The sequence below is a fragment of the Emydura macquarii genome, unplaced genomic scaffold (genome assembly GCF_026122565.2).
Source record: "Emydura macquarii macquarii isolate MOO-44397 ecotype Brisbane River unplaced genomic scaffold, CSIRO-AGI_Emac_v2 contig_1045, whole genome shotgun sequence".
NCBI classification, from domain to species: Eukaryota; Metazoa; Chordata; order Testudines; family Chelidae; genus Emydura; species Emydura macquarii.
Window position 1 is genome coordinate 8,051,669 of NW_027131182.1, and position 18,099 is coordinate 8,069,767.

The following is an 18,099-nucleotide window of genomic DNA, read 5'->3' on the forward strand; positions in this document are numbered from 1 at the left end:
CCATAAGCCTGGAGAAAGACCTGGTTTTATCATCATCTGATCTACTCACTCTGTCCAGGAAGGGTTATTGCCTTCTCTGTGATATAAGTGACAGTCAGGAAGATCTGTCTGGGCATTGCAAAGCTTTAGACTTTGGGAGTTTCAAGACTCAAAAATCTTGTATCATCCCTGACATGGGTCCATCAACTGCAGTAGAGTTTTGGCAGGGCTGAGTTTGACCCAATAATATTGACTCTGTTCCACTCTATTCATTGCTATAAAATATAATTATGTGATCATCTGCATGCTCTATCTTTTGGATATTTTATTTCTCAAAATCTGTAGCTCAAGACCAAGACTCACGATTCAAGCTTAGGGACCAAGAGGTATTCTATAAAGGTTCTTCAGTCAATTTTGGATGCATCTTTTAGAATAACTTGGGGTAATCATTTATCATTTCATCTCCCTCTGCTCCCACAGCCAGTTGTTTCAATCTAACCAAGCAACACATATAACTGCCCACTTTGTGTCACTCTCCCATTCATCTAATTTCCCTTATGTCTAGGACTTCTCCCTTACCTACAATGCCTCATGTTCTTCAAATCCCACCTCAAAACCTGCTTCCTTCCATGAGTTCTATAAACCCTAGTCATTTCCTCAAAAATAGTTTAAAAGAACTTGTGCTTCACAACACTGCTTTATCACTACCTTTTGACATTGCCTCTCCCCTTCTCTCATCTACATCTATTTAGATGTAAACACCTGTGCTCAGGATCGATCTTCAGTGACTTTGCTATGCTAGCATCCCGTAGTTGTTGCAAGATAAATGATAAATAGCAATGAAAATAGTGTAAATTAATTGCAGCAGAGGCCGAGCATTTTGATGTCTGCACTAACCCAAACAGAGCACTTTACCGGAAGTAATGTGGCATTACTGTGTTTTGAGATACCGCCTGACAAAATGTGCAAGCCCTTTTATCCTTCAGTCCTAAGAACATAACCAGTCACCTTGATTTGAGGGGGCAAAAACTGATGCAAAGACATCACACTGAACTTTACTCTTTTATGTAATGTCCTCTGCATTCAGTGTCCTGAGATCCATGATGAATCCCTTAAATTGGAAATGGAAGGACAGAAGGGTGGAAATTATTAGAAAAGGCGATGAATTAAACTCTCTTCAGTCTTTGCTTTGTTGCAATGTGTCAGTCAGATTTGCTTGTATGAGAGAAGAGATGTCTTTTTGGTCTACTACTTGATGTTCTGGAATTGAAAGCTTTTCTTTCTTGGTCGGCAGTTCTGAGGGGGAGTGCCAACACGAAAATAGGAACTGTATAAAGCCCGCTTAAATATTTAAGGTAAAATTTTCAAAAGCACTTAAAGTAACTTAGAGCCTAAAGCCCATTTTCAGAATTGACTTAGCCCTTAAGTAGCCTAAGTACCATTGACATTCAATGAAAGGTCCAAAGTCACTTAGATCCTTTAACAACAAGAGTTCTGTGGCACTTTAAAGACTAACAAATTTAATATTTGTAGACATAAGTTTTCGAGAAATTTCTACAAATATTAAATTTGTTAGTCTTTAAAGTGCCACAGAACTCTCGTTGTTTTTCCTGTATACAGACTACCCCTCTGGAACTATATTAGATCCTTTAGAAAATGTTATCCATAGACAATATATTTCACTGACGTATAAAAGCATCCAATTGCTATTGTATCAGGGTACATGTGTATATACATTCACATTTTGAGACCAAAATTAGCTAAACAATATTAACTATTTACTAAAAAAACACTCTAAACATCTATATCAACAGACTAAGAGTCTGTCAAACCAAAAGAAGAAGTGAAATTCAGTCAACTGCACTCCACTAAGAACATTCTGCCTTTGGTTCTCAGACATTCATATCTATCAGCTGTAAGCTCAAGCACATCAGCTGATCTCTACAGCTGTGAGAGAACACAGGAAAAGAGGCAGTGGTTTATTAAACTAGTTTATATAATAAACTGGGTTTATTAACCCATTCCACACAAGTATTAAAGTTCAAGAGCAACTTTAATTGAACACAGAGAGAAAACAGTCTTTGGTGCACTGGCATGACCAACCCTACTAAGCAGAGAAGCTGCCATATTAGATACTAGCTGCAACTATAGATAGAGGGGCCTTCAAAGGTTGTCCTCTTTAGACAGGATTGTAATAATGATAAAGATGTGGATAATTATAAGAAAGAAAGAAAGAAAGAAAATCATGATCACCTTTCCTCATGCTGATGAAATAATGCACTTTTTAGTCACCTGTGACTCAAGAATCAAACAAGGTTCCAGGAGTATCCTTAAACTCTGAACCTTATTTGCAAATGGTGGGCAAGCCCTTCAACAGTAACATCAGATGCCAATCTGTCTGCTAGCCCCAACCAACGAGCACCACCTACATCTTATCTGTGATATAAACAACAGTTTTGCCCCAAGATAGAAAGATATGAATCATTCATTCTCCTGTCCCAGGAATGAAGATCTATAAATAATATTTATCTTTAGAGAAACAAGCTCAGTCTGAAGTTCTATTAATATTTCATGTATTGACTTGTCTTTAAACAGACCCCTACTTGAACATTCAGCAGTTGAAAAACAAACAAAAACATGCATTAGAGGTGAGTAAGGGCTCTAGTATTTATGTGTAATTCTTTGTGTTTATTTCCTTTAGGGCATCATAATAACAAAAAATTCTGATCTCCTTGAGATTTTTCAACTAAAAGGTAACATCAGGAGATGTTGTGGACCTTATTTTGTGTCGCTTTGGCCACAGAGGTGAAGAAACTCATGAAAATAAAAAAAACAGGAGAAGCATAGTCCCAACTGCTTGGGAGTAAGTAGACATAAAAATTAGACTACTGGACTTTTTATTTGACAAGTATTCTATTAGGATGATGCATATAGAAAAATCCCAGATGGAAAGTCAGATACCTGCACTGATATTTGTTTTTGTCTTTCATGGATTTTTTTTTTTAAATGTATGAGCTGAAATAATGCTAGAGCTGGTTCTCACAGTATTTCCTTTGAATTTTTATATAAAGTACCAAGATATTCAAAGATGAAAGCCAAACTTTTTGGTTTATGCCTTTTGAATTTATTTAGATTTTCCTGGAGATTGCATATAGAACTACCATAATAGCAGAGGCTATGGTTTTCAAAGGTATTTTGCAAAAGTTGTTTGAAAAAGGGAAATACTTTCCTAGAATAACCAAATATCTCAAAATAACCTAACTATTATGTGAAAGCCCATGGGAGGTATCTAGAACAGAAGAACCTTCTCTATTAGGATTTTGGCTTTACCCACACTAGAACGTGGACACAACTGTCCCTAAAGAGCTGAGTACGTGTGGTGGCATTTGATACATTTTTTTGCAGACTCACATTCTGTTTTTGGTTAAATCTAACATGAAACTGTTTGAAACGTTGAGATTTTATTAACTTTCTAAAACTAGAACTTGATTAAAGGAAAAAGGTCACTTAGTTTTCTGGTGCATTCATCACTTTTCACCCTTTGATTTAAAAAAAACCCCAACAAACCAATATCCTCGTCTGAAATCTGCCAAGAGAAACAATTAAACCCATGCATTCTCAATTTTATGGATAGATGAAAAATATAATTATAGTTCACTGACCTAGAGACAAAGGCAAGGTTGTGTAACAAGTTCATTAAATTCAACAGTTGCCCCCTTTCACCGATCATTGACAGCTTTCAAACACTGGCATTTTAAGTTAGATGGCCTTTGGCAAGTCTCTGTCTTGCTTTGTATTTTGTTTATATGCAGAGACAGTGCAGACTGGTAAATATCACTGGACCATATCATATTATAAGTTTTGAAGCAGAACCCCCATTGGCTTGAATGGAGGTCCTGCTTAAAAACTGGTGTCACAATATGGTCCATTGTATGTATCCTGTAGCTATCAACAAACAAAGAAGAAGACATTTACTGTTTTCATTCTATTTGTTTCCAGGAAGCTTTTTTAAAAATAATTATGCTTCTGTGTTTAAGAGGTCTATTTCATGGATGTGAAAATGTATTAAATTTCATTTGGCAGTTATCCATTCCTTGTTAATACTATCTCCTGAGATAAGTGTCTCCAAAACAGTCTTTAGACCTAAGCTACTCCTCCACTACCACAATCATTATAGAAGTGCACGGTACGGTTAGAGCTTTGTCAGTCCTGGAACTGACATGTAACTACCTAACCTCACCTTCATGAGAGTGCTATTAATAAGTGAATTGTTTGCAAAAGGATAGTTTCACCTTAGCTGCCTGTTTAATATGTAAGAACAGCTATATTTCTTCGATTTTCAAAATACTGACCTTTAAGTTACAGTTGTATGATCAGAACCTTACACTTGGAAATAAAATCTAAACAGAGGACACACCCAAACTTATGTGTGGATATATAGGTAGATTAAATAGATATTTGTTTTTCAGCAAACACAAAGAGAAAAGCTGACATGTTCTCACTGTAATTAGTGAGAATTAGTGTAATTACCCATTGACAAAGAAAAATTTTGGTATATCTGAATTGTAATCTCCCCAGGAAATATCAATTACACCGGATGGTTCATGAGTGCTAGATTCCAGCATTAATTATCTTGCCAATATCTCCATCATATCAGAAGAAAGGAAACTTATTTTCTCTAAAGTAAAAGAACACTATTTAACCCAAAAGTGCATCTTTAAAAGTGAGAAATGGTCATACAAGTGTTACTTTGATTGTTCAGAGGGGCATTTGAAGTTCATGAATTGCAAGCAGCAGACAAAAACTGAAAAAGTACCCCTTTGCTTACAGTTAATTCTTCCCATACTGAGATACGGCACTTCAAACATTTTGTATTAATATATAACTCAGAATGAATTTGACAAATTCCTCTCTGAAAACAAAGATGCAAAGGGAATACTAACACATATTATCTAATGCTTACAAATTAAGGAAATTCAACTGAATTATTCCCCCTCCGAGGAGCACAGCTACATATCGCAATTAGGAAGAGATTAGCCCAAACAGCTAAAGTCATGAACTTAACGAGCAACTAGCTTGGTACCTTTACAAATATGATGACGTTGTGTTATTCAATTAGATAAATAAAAACATGTGGCAAGCAAGTTGTAAGGTGATGCATGTTAACATGTGTTCAATATTGTCAAAATTTATAAGTTTGACAGAAAGCAGATTTGCGTAAAGACCTCATAAACCTCAACTGCTATATTACAAAGGGAACAACACAGGCCGCTTTGACACAAATGGTCTCTCACTCTATGTGCACATTATTGGTCCAAATTATTCACTCTTTTTTAACGGCAGTGAAGTCTTTCATCTCCATGCTATACAATAATAGTTTCCATATGACCGGTGGTTCAGCGATAAATAAGATCAAAAGCAAAAGAAAGGATTTAAAAAAAAAAAAAGACATTAAGGTGGCATTAAATCAGAAAAAATAGCAAAGTTCAACATTTTTTTAATACAGAAAAAAGTACCAAAGAATACTAAGCAGCTTTCCAAATATTTTATGAAAAGGCATTTTGCGAGCAAATCAGATGCAAAATCCATTTAAACGTAGACGAAAGTGGCAAAACTGAAGTTCAGTATGTGTGTGTGTATAAAGAGTGCCACGTCTTAAGCAAAGGCAGGGAGGCAGGCTGAACGAAACAGTGGCTTTCATGTTCTGTACTATATGATAGAATGCTGCATGGCAGCACTCCATTCATTTCTCTATGCTCTTTCTGTTCTATTTAATGGAGGTAGGCTTGGGTAATCCAGCGTTTCTGAGGGAATCACAACATTGCTCAACTCTAACACACGAGCTCTGCAAAAGGAAGTTTTATTTGGCATTACACTTTGACTGGAAGTGAAGAGCCAACTTCCCAAACAAATTTTCTTCTATTGCTGCAAAAATTACAATGTTAATCTCCATTCCCCAACAGCTGTTAATAATCTGTAATTCTAAGGAGAGGAAATGCGTTTCCTTAATTCTTTCTGCCGATAAATACTGGAAGTGCACAACTGTTCAGTGATTCTACATGTTTTAGTTTTTGCTTTTTTGAGACTAATTTGGGTGCTGATCTTATTGGTACAGTTTGCTCTGTCTCTATTCATGCTCCACTGTAAATACCTAGCGAGCATTATCTCAATATTCTGATCCTCCACACTTAAAACAGCATTTCTTTTATACTAGGTGAGACAATTGAAGTATTTTAAAAGAAATCAACCAGTTGCAACCTACTATGGATAGAAGTGGGTTACCATGGCCACTGAAGTGAAGTCAGTAAAATAATCCTTATGATTTCTTTCCTACAGGGATGATTATTCTTTTAAGTATTGGCTAAATCTGAAGATATAAAAGGTTCTAAAGCTACGGGATTAGGAATATTAATTGTCCTTCATTTATCTGTGAGTGAAAAACATGGTAAATAAAATCCATTTAAACGTAAATCAGCAAATTTAGAGAAGTTTTTATATCCTTCTGATACCATATTCCAGTCTAATAGGAAATATCCTCCAAAAGATTATGTGGCCAAATCAGTCTCTGCTGGTTTCTTCCCCACTTGTTCCCAAGCACCTGCTTTAATGGTGACCTCAGCTCTACACCTCAAATTTCAGACATTTCACAAAACAGCTTTTTAAACAAAAGCCAGCTGTTTCTCATCTAGACTACAGGGAAACAAAAATCAGGGCAGCTTAGAGGAACGTTACCCAGAGACTACCATTCTCCAATAACTTTCACACACACTCAGCTTCACAATAGATCCGTCCATGTGTGGAAACCAGGGAGCTAGCAAATGCTAAATTAAAACTTGGAAACCAAATACTATGATTTTAACAATACACCTAATTAACTCGTTTAAAATGAATGAAGTCATTGTGTCAGCACCAGTTTTTGAAAAGTGGTGTCATTTTAAATAATAATTAATGGATTTTTTTCTGATTAAAACCAACAGTATACTTCAAAAATGGTTTTAAGAATATGATGGAAGCTATAATTTACATGAAATTAGGAATGTGAACCAATTAGGAAGAACATGAATGTTATATAAAAGGGTTATACTGCTGCTGGTTTTACAAGCTTTTTGGTCCAATAAGGTTGTTTTGTCCAGTTTTCTCAATTATTAGGATACCTTTGTTTTTTGTTTTAATTGCAGCTATGATAAAAATTAAAGTAGGACAGTAACAGATTTTTAACAAACAAAATAAAAAAGCCGAATCTTGTCTTTTAAATAATGCCAAGTTGCTTGACTCTCTCTGTTTGTGTATGAATGACATAATTGAATTACTTCATGAGCTACTACTTTAATTTCTAGCAGTGGAAAATTCCATAAGTTAATTTAATTTGGATGTTAAAAAATATAAATGAACATATCCTTTTCCTGTGGATCCTTGTGTGAAGCATGGAAGCAAGCTGATGGACTTCTAAGGAGTATCTTAAAAGAAATTGGATACCAGTTTGTGTTGTATAATGGTTATAATCAATCCAGTCATACACTGCTACAAAAGAAATGTGCCTCTTTTACCATTTCCATGTAAAAGTTTGCATACAAATGCCATTTTACAAAATTGTGTTAAAAAACATTCTACAATCTACATCATGTCTACCATGACAGGAACTGCCAAAAGACAGGAAATTCACAGTTAAAGCTGACAACATAGGCTTAGCTCATGTACTTGTGGTTGGGGTGGAGAGTGGGGAGAGATACAATACAATACAAACAAACTAACCTAGGAATTTCCTTCTTGACTTGGAATTTCCTAACTTTTGTTATATTCATAACTGCCATCACTGGGACACAAATGTTGGGAACAGCACTGAGAACGAGATGCTATGAGAACGAGATGCTTACTCTCATCATTTGCATACCATTACATACAAATGCATTTCCAGTTAAATGATATTTCCTAGCAATATTGCATGTCTGACCTCTGAAAACAAACTAAACTCTTTCTAGTGCATGGAGTTGTTTTGTGTGGGCTTCGCAAGCCACACTAATGGCTGCCACGTTCATTTCAATTATTTTATGGCTCCAATAACGGAAATGCTTATGCATGTGCTTAACTTTCCTACCACAAATAGTCCCAAATAGACTGCCCATGATAGTAAAATTAAGTGCATGTGTGTTTGCAGGATTGAAGTCTAAATGTTTATTAATTATGGCAGGTTGTAGATTTGAATTTAGTCAAGATCTCAAAATAATTTGTTGCTGGTGAGTCAAGTGAAACAGATATTTAGGTTCAAGTAATTTTATTGTATATTTAGGTTCACTTAAACACACACCGAGCTAGTTTGGGAGATATATTCATCTGTTACATTGGTTTATGACCTGTCTATTAGAGCTTGCAAATAACAGATTTTTTGGTTCACTGGCTGAACAAAAGAAAAAAAAATAGTGTTGCTTGAGTTTTTAAAATAAAATTGAAGTAAAATTTGAAACAAAAAGTCAGTTTCAAATTGAATATTTAAACATTTCATTTAAAAATATCAAAATGAGCTGTTTTGATTTTTCTGGGAATTTTTTTTCTGACCAAAATAGTTTTGCAAATTCAGTGCAAATTTGCAAAATGTTTCTGTTGTCCAAAATAAGCATTTTTCAGGGAAAAAATGATTTATTTTGAAAAAATTCATCTCGCTCTTATTTCTATTGTATTTATTCTGCTACATGTATATTTCACTTCCTAAAAGCTTCAATTTGTATGTACGAATTTGTGCTGGGTGTATTTTGTTTATATAGATACATAAAACATAATTCAGTGTAATATCATTTTTAGACCAAGAGTGGTTTATTGTTTTTTTTTTTTTAAATAAAGGTAAAATTTTGAATTCTTGTCATGGTACTCAGTCTTTCCTGTATATTGATCTTAACAAATTTAATAGCTGTACTTTGTAATTATGATAAAAATTACTATACTTCTCACTTTTACAGAAGCTTTTGTTAGAGATACAATTGAAAGAAATATTAAATCAGAACTCCCTTGAGAAATCACACAGTATAATTCCACCAAGTTTATATTGTACCCAAGGTACAAGAAGGTTAAGGCTTGATTCTGCAATTCTTACTCAAGCTGAGCAGTGCCTTACTTTGAGACTGGCCCTATGCTACTATTCAATATAAGAGTGGCAGAATTGGGCTCTAAGTAACACATCCAAAATCACTAAGAGAATCAGCAGCAACAGAAGTGAGCAGTTCTCCTGACTCCCAATGTAAGTGGAATTAGGAATTTGGGACTATGGAACTCCCATACCTTAATTAATTTACTAATCTGTTGCTGCCCTGAGACACTATATGTCATGTCTGAGCATGGAGGATTTTTAATGTACCCCAATTACCTAATAACAGGGGAGAAATTAGAAATAAGGACACCACCAACTGTAGAAATCCATTCATGTGCTTAAAGTTGTGCATTTGCTTAATGCTTTGTTGGACTGGGGCTTTAAGGAAACACTATAGTGACCGACTGAAATACATGAACCTCTCATTAGAGGTGTCATCTATCTCTGTTAAGAAAACAAGTAATCGCAGTGGGCCAAATTTTGCTCTCAGCTCCTTGGCTGTAAATCTGGAGCAATTTAATGGAAATGAAAGGAGGTCATTCATTTTCCAGCAGTGGAGTTGACAGCAGAATCTGACCCTATCTCTTTTGCCTGGGGAAGAGATTCATATTTGCCCAATATAGCAGAGAGTTGTGGGGGATATCTGATAAGGAAGACCTGCTGGAAACTAATACAAACTCTGGGCTAAGTCTCAAGTTACCCTAGCATACCCCAAGTTTGAAACCAACAAATGAAGGTGTACAGTGGGCAAAGAAACTTCCACCAGCACATTCTGTACAAGTTTCCGGTCCATACCTCCCACTGCTACTTTATTTACTGCAGCTGGCCAAAGTTTTATAGCCTGTTTCATGTATTAAAATTCAAATGTGGAAAACATTACCAGTATCCTCCTCGATTTTTTCAAATTTTTTTCCCCCTTCAACTTCCTTTTCAGAGTGGAATGTATCAAATGGTCAAAGGCTAACTTAAGACTGACTCTATTCAAAAACTATTTCCTTTGTTCTTATGTTTTTATTTCAAAATTCATACCAGTTTTCCAAAAGAAATTACCAGGCTTGACTCTTTCATACATGTTACAGTTTCAGACAGTGACTAATACTCTTTGTGCACTAGCAGACTATTTTTTCAGAAAGTTAAATGTGGAGAGCAAGAGACAGAAATTTACCCTTCTTGTTTTTAGAACTAGCTATGCTGTCAAAGTGGTACATCTTTCTTCTGAGTTGCCCAGTTCAATGTATTTTGTTTATGAATTTACTCATTGTTTTCTAAACTTCAGAAACGAAGTAAGCAGAAGCTTGTCTTCAATAGCAGAAATGACAGGGTACCATGTGGCATTTCATAACCAACTCAAATCAAATTTTGGAAGAGTGCCTAACCTTTCCTAAAATAGATACATAAGAGAAGAAATTCAAGGGTCAGATATTTCCTAAAAGCTATATGCATAGTTTAATTGTTTGCTATTCCCTTTGTTTCAAATCTAACTTTACCTACATCTGGTATTTAAGAGACAACTACATATTTATGGAACAAACCGTCTCTGAAGTGATGCCCTTGGTGCATGCTGCATCAGTTTAACATATGCAAAGTGAACAAAGCTACTCAAAAATTAAACTCTTTTCTCTTGATTGAGAGCAGATATGCAGAAACAGTTGTAAGTCACAGATCTGGCTTTTAATAAAGCCAGATTTTTTCATTAAAAGCAGTATTGTTTAAACATTTGGGGGAAATAGCGTTGTACAAACTAAAATTTTCGATTATATGTATCCCAAGTGTATTTAACACATTACCTGAGGCCCAGATAAATTACAACCTAGAATTTCCTTTTGTGAATTCTCAGCAACTGCCACAGAGAGCAAAATAATGTCTGGTGCATGCTATTTTTACAGGGGAGGGGGAAAAGAGATGGATTTAGCTGGGATGCTGAAAAGGCATCTTTCTACCTTTTGGAGCCTCACAGCCAGACTATTTTAAGTCAGCATTTTTTTTTAAATCTATAAATGGTACTGTCCTGATTGTGGCTTTTTAACAATGCTTCATCCATGACATTTACTTTTAACTTTAATTTTAGGAGGGGGCAGAGCCAACCATCAGACTGGCGGCTGCTGGGAGAAATGTATTTTAAAAATGAAGCAAAAGAGAAACATTAACAACCATTAATAATAAATAGCAGTAACTTACATTAGTATAGAGCATTTCATCCTAAGTGGTTTACAAGTTACTTATAAACAGCAGCACTGATTTGTAGTTATTAAATTAAATTTTACTCAACATACTGTACTGTAGTCCCCTCAGAACCCCACCCCAGCATTTTTTTGGTCAAGGACATAAGCAGAAAATCCCTTTGCATATAAAAAGACATGGGATCTTTAAGGTCTACGTGGATGACAGGCTCAGTTTTTAAGGTCTCACACAGTAAAGTGCATAAGACTAAATAAGTAACTGCCTTCAAAGGATCAAAGCAAGAGTTGACTTTGCCATGATATCCTGGGTGTTCAGAATTTGACAGAAGGGATGGGTTAATAATCTATCTGTTACAGTAGATGATGGTGTCATTTGCTAAAGAAATATCAGCAAAGTCACTACCCTTTACGGTGAGAATTTGTGTGTTGATTGCACAGGAATATCAGAATTGTCCTAGTGGATTAGAGCACAGTAGTGGTCCATCTACTCCAGTATTCTGTCCCTGACAGTGGCAAGTAGCTAGTACCAGATGGTTTAGTGGAAGGTGCAAGAGACCTTGGAATGGATGGAGTGTCTATAGGGGAAATTTTTCCCTAACTCCATGTCAGTGGTTGGCTTATGTCCTATGGCATGAGATTTCACATCTTTTCTAAATATTGTATTTAATATTATCTAAAGCAACACTGGATGTTCTAATTATCCATATAATGTCCATTTCTATTCTGAATGCTACTAAGCTCTTGACCTCCATTACATCTTGCAGCAGTGAATGTCACAGATTGTCAATTAACTTACTTTCAGTTTTATTGAATATCCCCCTCTCTAATTATAAGGATGGCTAGGACTATTAGATATACCTTGTTTACTTTCCATTATTTTTTATACCTCTAACCGTTCCCCTTATACATGTCTTTTCTAAACAAAACCACCATGATCTGTTCAATCTAAATTCATATGGAAATCTTTCCATGCTTCCAAGCATTTTTGTAGCCTTCCTTTGAATCTCCTCTAATTCTATTATATACTTTTTGAGATAGGGTAACCAGAAGTGAACACAATACTCCAGATGAAAGTGTACCAATGACTTATATAATGGCATTATAACATTTTCAATATTATTTTCCATCACATTCCTTTTGCAATCTTAACATTTTGTTTGCTTATTTTGACCATTGTTTCTGAGATTTCCATTGAACTGTTGACAGTGATGGCCACATGGATTATACAACATCACTCCTAGAATGGAAGGGGGGGGGGAGCAATAAATGTTATCTTTTAATCATGTTGAAAATTGGCCATTTAATCCTAGTCATTTGCTGTCTTTTATCCAGTTCCTAATCTATGAGTTTACTTTACCCTTTGCCGTATGACTACTTAATTTTTTTAATAGCATATTGTGAAGAATTTCTTTTGGGGTTTTGTAGGTCCAAATACATTTAATCAGCTTGTTCCTCTTTATTGACTATTTTGTTGACATTACCAAAGAAATCAAATGGATCAGAGAGGCATGATTTTTCTTTACAGAAGCACAGGATCTACAAAATATTTTCCTTTGCAAGATGCCAGATGTTCATCATCAAAAAGATATATAACATAAGAAGAAATTGCCTTCAGCAGAGAAAAAAAAAAAAACCATAACAGGAAAATTACGACGTAATTCTGCAATATTAATACTGAGAAGTATTTATTCATGCAAGTAACTATACTTGAGATCGCTCACAATATAGTGAGTACAGTGAGCAAGTACTACTCAGCATGACAGAAACTTGGAGAATGAGGCCTTCAGTAAGCAGGACAGTGGTGTTATCCAAGTATAGAAAAGGTCTGATACTCTGATGTGGAGTATTAAATCCAGTGTGAAATCTAAGCCACAAGTGATCATGTATGACCTCAATTTACAAAAGCACGTTAGCATATAGTTAAGCATGTACTTAATTCCCATTGCTTAAGTGTTTTCTTTAAAAATGGATTGTAGCCAGCTATGTTGCTAGATATATGGGCATATGCTAAATAAGGCACAGGTATGGATTAAGGCAGTAATGCAAAAGCTGACAGCCCTCAAGCCTGTAAAAAACAATAGTTTAACGAAACTAAGGCCTAAAGTTGTGACATAAGTAACTAACTCATAAATGACCCTGTATAACAAAGGTCACAAAAGTGACGTTATAAGTAAGTGTTGCTAAACTGTTGACAGGTAACCACAAGATGCCAGTTTATACCAGCTTTTGATATTTTAAATTAGGAACATTAGCAGATGTCCGGTCTGACAGTAAGAATGCTGTAACATATAATTGACATATGCACTAATATGATTGAGGTAAAAAATCTAGTAACCTATGGAAGAAGAGCATGCCAGTGGTAATTGGGTGATGAAATACAGATAAGGAAAAGAGGCTGAAACCCCTACTGAATATGCATTAAGCATAGTGGGGATCAGTATATCACATTATAAAAGCTACTTGTCCTGGGGAGACGCCAGGAAGACACCCACTGGTGATGATGGCGACAATGAAGAGGATAAGGAGGATTATGACTGATACTTCAGGTTTCTCCTTAAGGGATAGCGTGAGTAATGCAAATGCTAAATGTTCCATTGTGTTCTCTCTCCCCTTCTCCAGACTGCAGTGTGTGTATTGTTATTTGGTTGGCTAATAGAAGTAATTATTATAAAAAGAGCGCTATGTTGTCCCTGTGCACTATGGAGTCACCCTTCTATTGATAACCTCTCCGCTGTTGTTGATTTTCAGGCTGACTCCTCACAAATTAACGTAGGTGCAAACCCTCCCATTGGGATGGGTAATTAGTTAAGTGACTCAGTGATAAGGCTACAGGATGCATTCCTGAATTGGGGCCTATAACTGCAGCCAGATTCCTAGGAGGATGGGTCTTGAACAGAAGTTTCAGGCTAAAAATAGTTTTTTTTAAAAAAAGGGTGGGAAAATGAGAAGGGAAGAGAAAGAATTCAGGACTTCTGCAGGGTACTGAAAAAAGCAGTGCATTTATACTTACTCAAATTGAAATGGAAAGGCAAAGAGTAATAAAGGAAAAAACCTTGAAGATTCTTCTCCAATATACTTATTGGCATATGGATAGGAGAAAGACAATATACTAGTCATACACTTGCCAGACAACTAAATCTCTCAGACAATCCAAACTATTTTAGAAAGGACTTTTAATGAGGCTGGATGCCAGAGTATAGCAGCTTTCTGTCAATGGCAGCCTCTCATCAGTCAGTCTTAAACACATAGAAGAAGAGTTTTTACTGTCATGTACAAAATGTACAAAATAAACATAATATATACCTCCAACATATATAGTGTATGTATGAAATGTCTCTTAGTAGTAGCAAAACCTTGCACAAATTAATTTGATATTTTGCCATAAACATGAAAATTTCTGCAGCATTAGAACAAGTAGAAAGGCTCAATATCATTAAAAAGCCTGCAGACCAGTTCAGAAATTCTAATTACTTTACTGTTTTTAAACCTGCACTGCCATTTAATCTCCATATCTTACCATTAGTGAATGTCTATTGGCTGAAAGAAGGCCTGTCCCATATCCTGACCCAAGACCTCCCATTGCTCCATTGTGAGAAGGCCCTATTAATCCATGCATGTCGCTATGACTACCAGGCATGGCTGTTGAAGGCCCCACTGCGTGGTTCCGGAGAACATGAATAGCATCGTCCAGTCTTTCCAAACGGTCTTCAATCCGGCTTTGCTGTTTGTTTATGAAAAACAAATCAAGAGAACCATCAGCAAATGTGAAGGGCCATTTAACATTTGAGACAAAACAGACACAGATTAGGTATGCCACATACAGTACTGCTAGTTGGCGTATGTGTGTGTGTGGAGAGGGAGGGTATGTGTAACTGAAAACAGTTCTTTTTATTTCTTCTCCTTTTTAAGAAAACTGATTTTTTCTTAGGGAAATAATTAAACTAGCATTCTAAGGAATTAGTGGGAACTTAACACAAACACAGCTTTCATTTTCATGGGCAAAACAGGTTCAATGATTCCTCATTAACATAATCTTTACAGTACATATGTTGCCCTCTGTGATTTTTGAAAAGTTTTAGTGTTACCTTAAGAAAAAAGAAGAATATACATGTAAATTAAATCAATCTCTGACAGGACCTGTTCTCCCTATGCAAGCAAAGAATCATGAACAAAAAGTTAGAAAGAACCTATTAAAGCCATATAATCCATCTCCACTGTTGCTGAAATATTCCCTATAACAATGCATCCTAAAAATACTTTTAAAGCATTGTTGGTAAGAACAGTAATAAACACACCTCCTTAAAAATTAGGGCTCTGCAGCCTGTATGAGATGTGAAAAATATTATAAAACGATATGTACTGGACTGTTAGTGGTGGCAACATTTTCTTATAACTTTCCTCCTTTGTTCTAATGTAACTCAGCCCTCTCTAAAACAGAAACTTACACTCAACCTCCCTCCAGAAGGAGAGGGTACAGCTCATGATACCACTAGAATTCTGCCTACTTTCGAACCATAAATAGCAACGATGTTGACGTCAAAGAAATCTGAGTGCTGCTTTCCTGGATTACTTCCTTCCAATATCATCATTCTTTTAGAAAAATAGTGCTAGGTTGTTGGCAAGTATAGGAGGAGGAGAAGCAATGAACTCGGAAATAATACACTATATTTATGCTGTATAATGGCCTTCATCCTAGGAGCCCAGAATATTTTACAAAGGTAAAGATTATTATCCCCATTTTACAGATGGGGAAACAGAGGCAGACATCGTGAACTGTTTGCCCAAGGTCACAGAGTATCAGTTACAGTGTTAGGGACAGAACCCAAATCCCTTCTTCATATTACCCTGGTCTAACTACCAGTCTACACTGTCTCCATTGGGATTCATATCTGATCACTGGATAATTTTATCACCACTAAAATACTTCTTCACTCATTACAGATCTTTGGTGCAAATGGACTACAAAAACACTGCTACTCTATACATACAACTATACACAGCAAGCTGGGATAAGCTAGAAAGTATCCAACAATGAATCATGATGATAGAGGTATTTGAATTGGGTCGGATACTGCAGTCCTTGCTAATTCCTGACTCAGGGACAATTCCCATTGAAGTCAGATGGACTTTTCCATGATTCAGTATTACATGATTATTTATTTTGTCTTCAGAAATTCTCTGCTTTTTTATACTGAGACATTTTTAATTTTATCATTATTCTTATAGCACCCAAAAGGTGCTAAGTGTTCTACCAAAATATAATGAGACAGCTTTTTTCTCACTATCCAGACAGACAGCATACAGAAAAGAATGGGATAAAGGATTTAGACTTTTTAAAAACCTTGCCCATTTGTCCTTAATATGTTCCCAGCCAGCCCCCAGATCTTACCTAATCTTTCCATATAAAACATCTCCTTTTATGTATTTATTATTATCCTCTCTCTAGTGCTAACCATAACTACCATCCCAATTTTTGCCAATTGATCCACCATATTAAGTCTACAATACTCTAAAACACACCAGAAAGAATAAAAAAATGTTATTTAACCCTCTACTGTACTTTCTCTCCCTAAATAAAAATAAGCTGACTCAACATTTACACCTGTCCTACTTCACAGTAACCACTTACTTTTCTTCCTGATATCCCTCCTACAATCCCCCCTGCTTGTGAACAAATCCCTCCTTTTTGTAATTAACTTTCTTCATTCTGGCACGTTTCAACAATACATTATCTGTTAGATGGTCAAACATTACATCCTAGACAGTAGCAACTGATATCAAAATATCACAAACCAAAGGACTGGGCCACCATGTTACTAAGTTAGCAATGATCAAATAGTGTAAAAATCCAAGGGCACAGTAATCACTAACAAAATGCAAACCTGTGTGAGAAGTGTGGATGAGAAATGGAAAGAACAGCATGGAAAATACTGAGGCAGAGGAGGTCTCTAATCGAAACATACCAAAGAGTGTAAGGGACCTTCATAATTGGGAGATGATGATGCTTGCCCTCCATTTCTAGACCAAACAGCTGTGCCTGCTAATAGTAAAATGGGAATTACCATTAAAACTATACAAACAAAAATGTCTTTCAAACTTTCTGGACAGTTTTGTAGACATGTAAATGCTGTTTTCCAGATAGACTATAGGGCAGACATGTGGACAACTTCCAAAATACACAAGGATGAAAGAAAGGTATTTTTGTAGTGAAGCACGTAGACGCAGGCCACGAAGTTGCCTCCGGCTGCTTCCTAACATAGAGGTTTTCATTGATTCGGCAGCTGTACCTAAGAGAGGCTCCAGCAGAAAGAAATATCTCACTGGTAAAAGGAGAAGTTGCATTTTCAAAAGTTCTAAGAGGGGATTGCTAGATTTCTATGTAGATCCAGCACATACAGCCCATTATCCTAGCTGTGGTTCAAGACATATTTGATGCCACTGAACAAATCATTCAAACATCAAACTAATGGATTTGGGTTTTTTTAGGGGTTTTTTAAGAAAAAGGATTAAAAACTAATGGTATTATATAAATACCTAACTCAAAGTTCAGTCACAACTTGTCATTCTACAGATGCTCTCATTTAACTGCTAAGTTTCGCACTTTCTTAAAGTAGATTATTTTATTTTGCATTTACAAAACTTAAAAGGAGCTAACAGCAAAACGCTTGGTTTATATTAGTTTACATCTATTGAATCAAATCTGTTTCTGCTGAAGGTTTAAGGATGAAATATATAAAGTTTCAACTTGTGCAATATCATTTCTTTTAAACAAAGATGTGACACTATTAAAGGGGCACACCACACTCCGGGACAGAAGTATTGGTTCAAGTACTTTCCCCAGCAGGTTGTATTTATGGCACT

At 35.8% G+C, this 18,099-nt stretch overlaps 1 protein-coding gene across 6 annotated transcripts in view; it reads right to left on the reverse strand.

The window, feature by feature from the left end:
- The window catches only part of TCF4 (transcription factor 4), a 321,020-nt gene that overhangs the window by 13,511 nt on the left and 289,410 nt on the right, over positions 1-18,099 (reverse strand). For all 6 annotated transcript variants that reach the window (XM_067545435.1, XM_067545433.1, XM_067545434.1 and 3 more), the window contains 2 exons: positions 17,202-17,278; positions 14,756-14,959 (listed from right to left, as the gene is read on the reverse strand). In XM_067545435.1, coding sequence (XP_067401536.1) covers positions 14,756-14,959; positions 17,202-17,278 — 281 coding nt within the window. The remainder of the gene's footprint in view (positions 1-14,755; positions 14,960-17,201; positions 17,279-18,099) is intronic.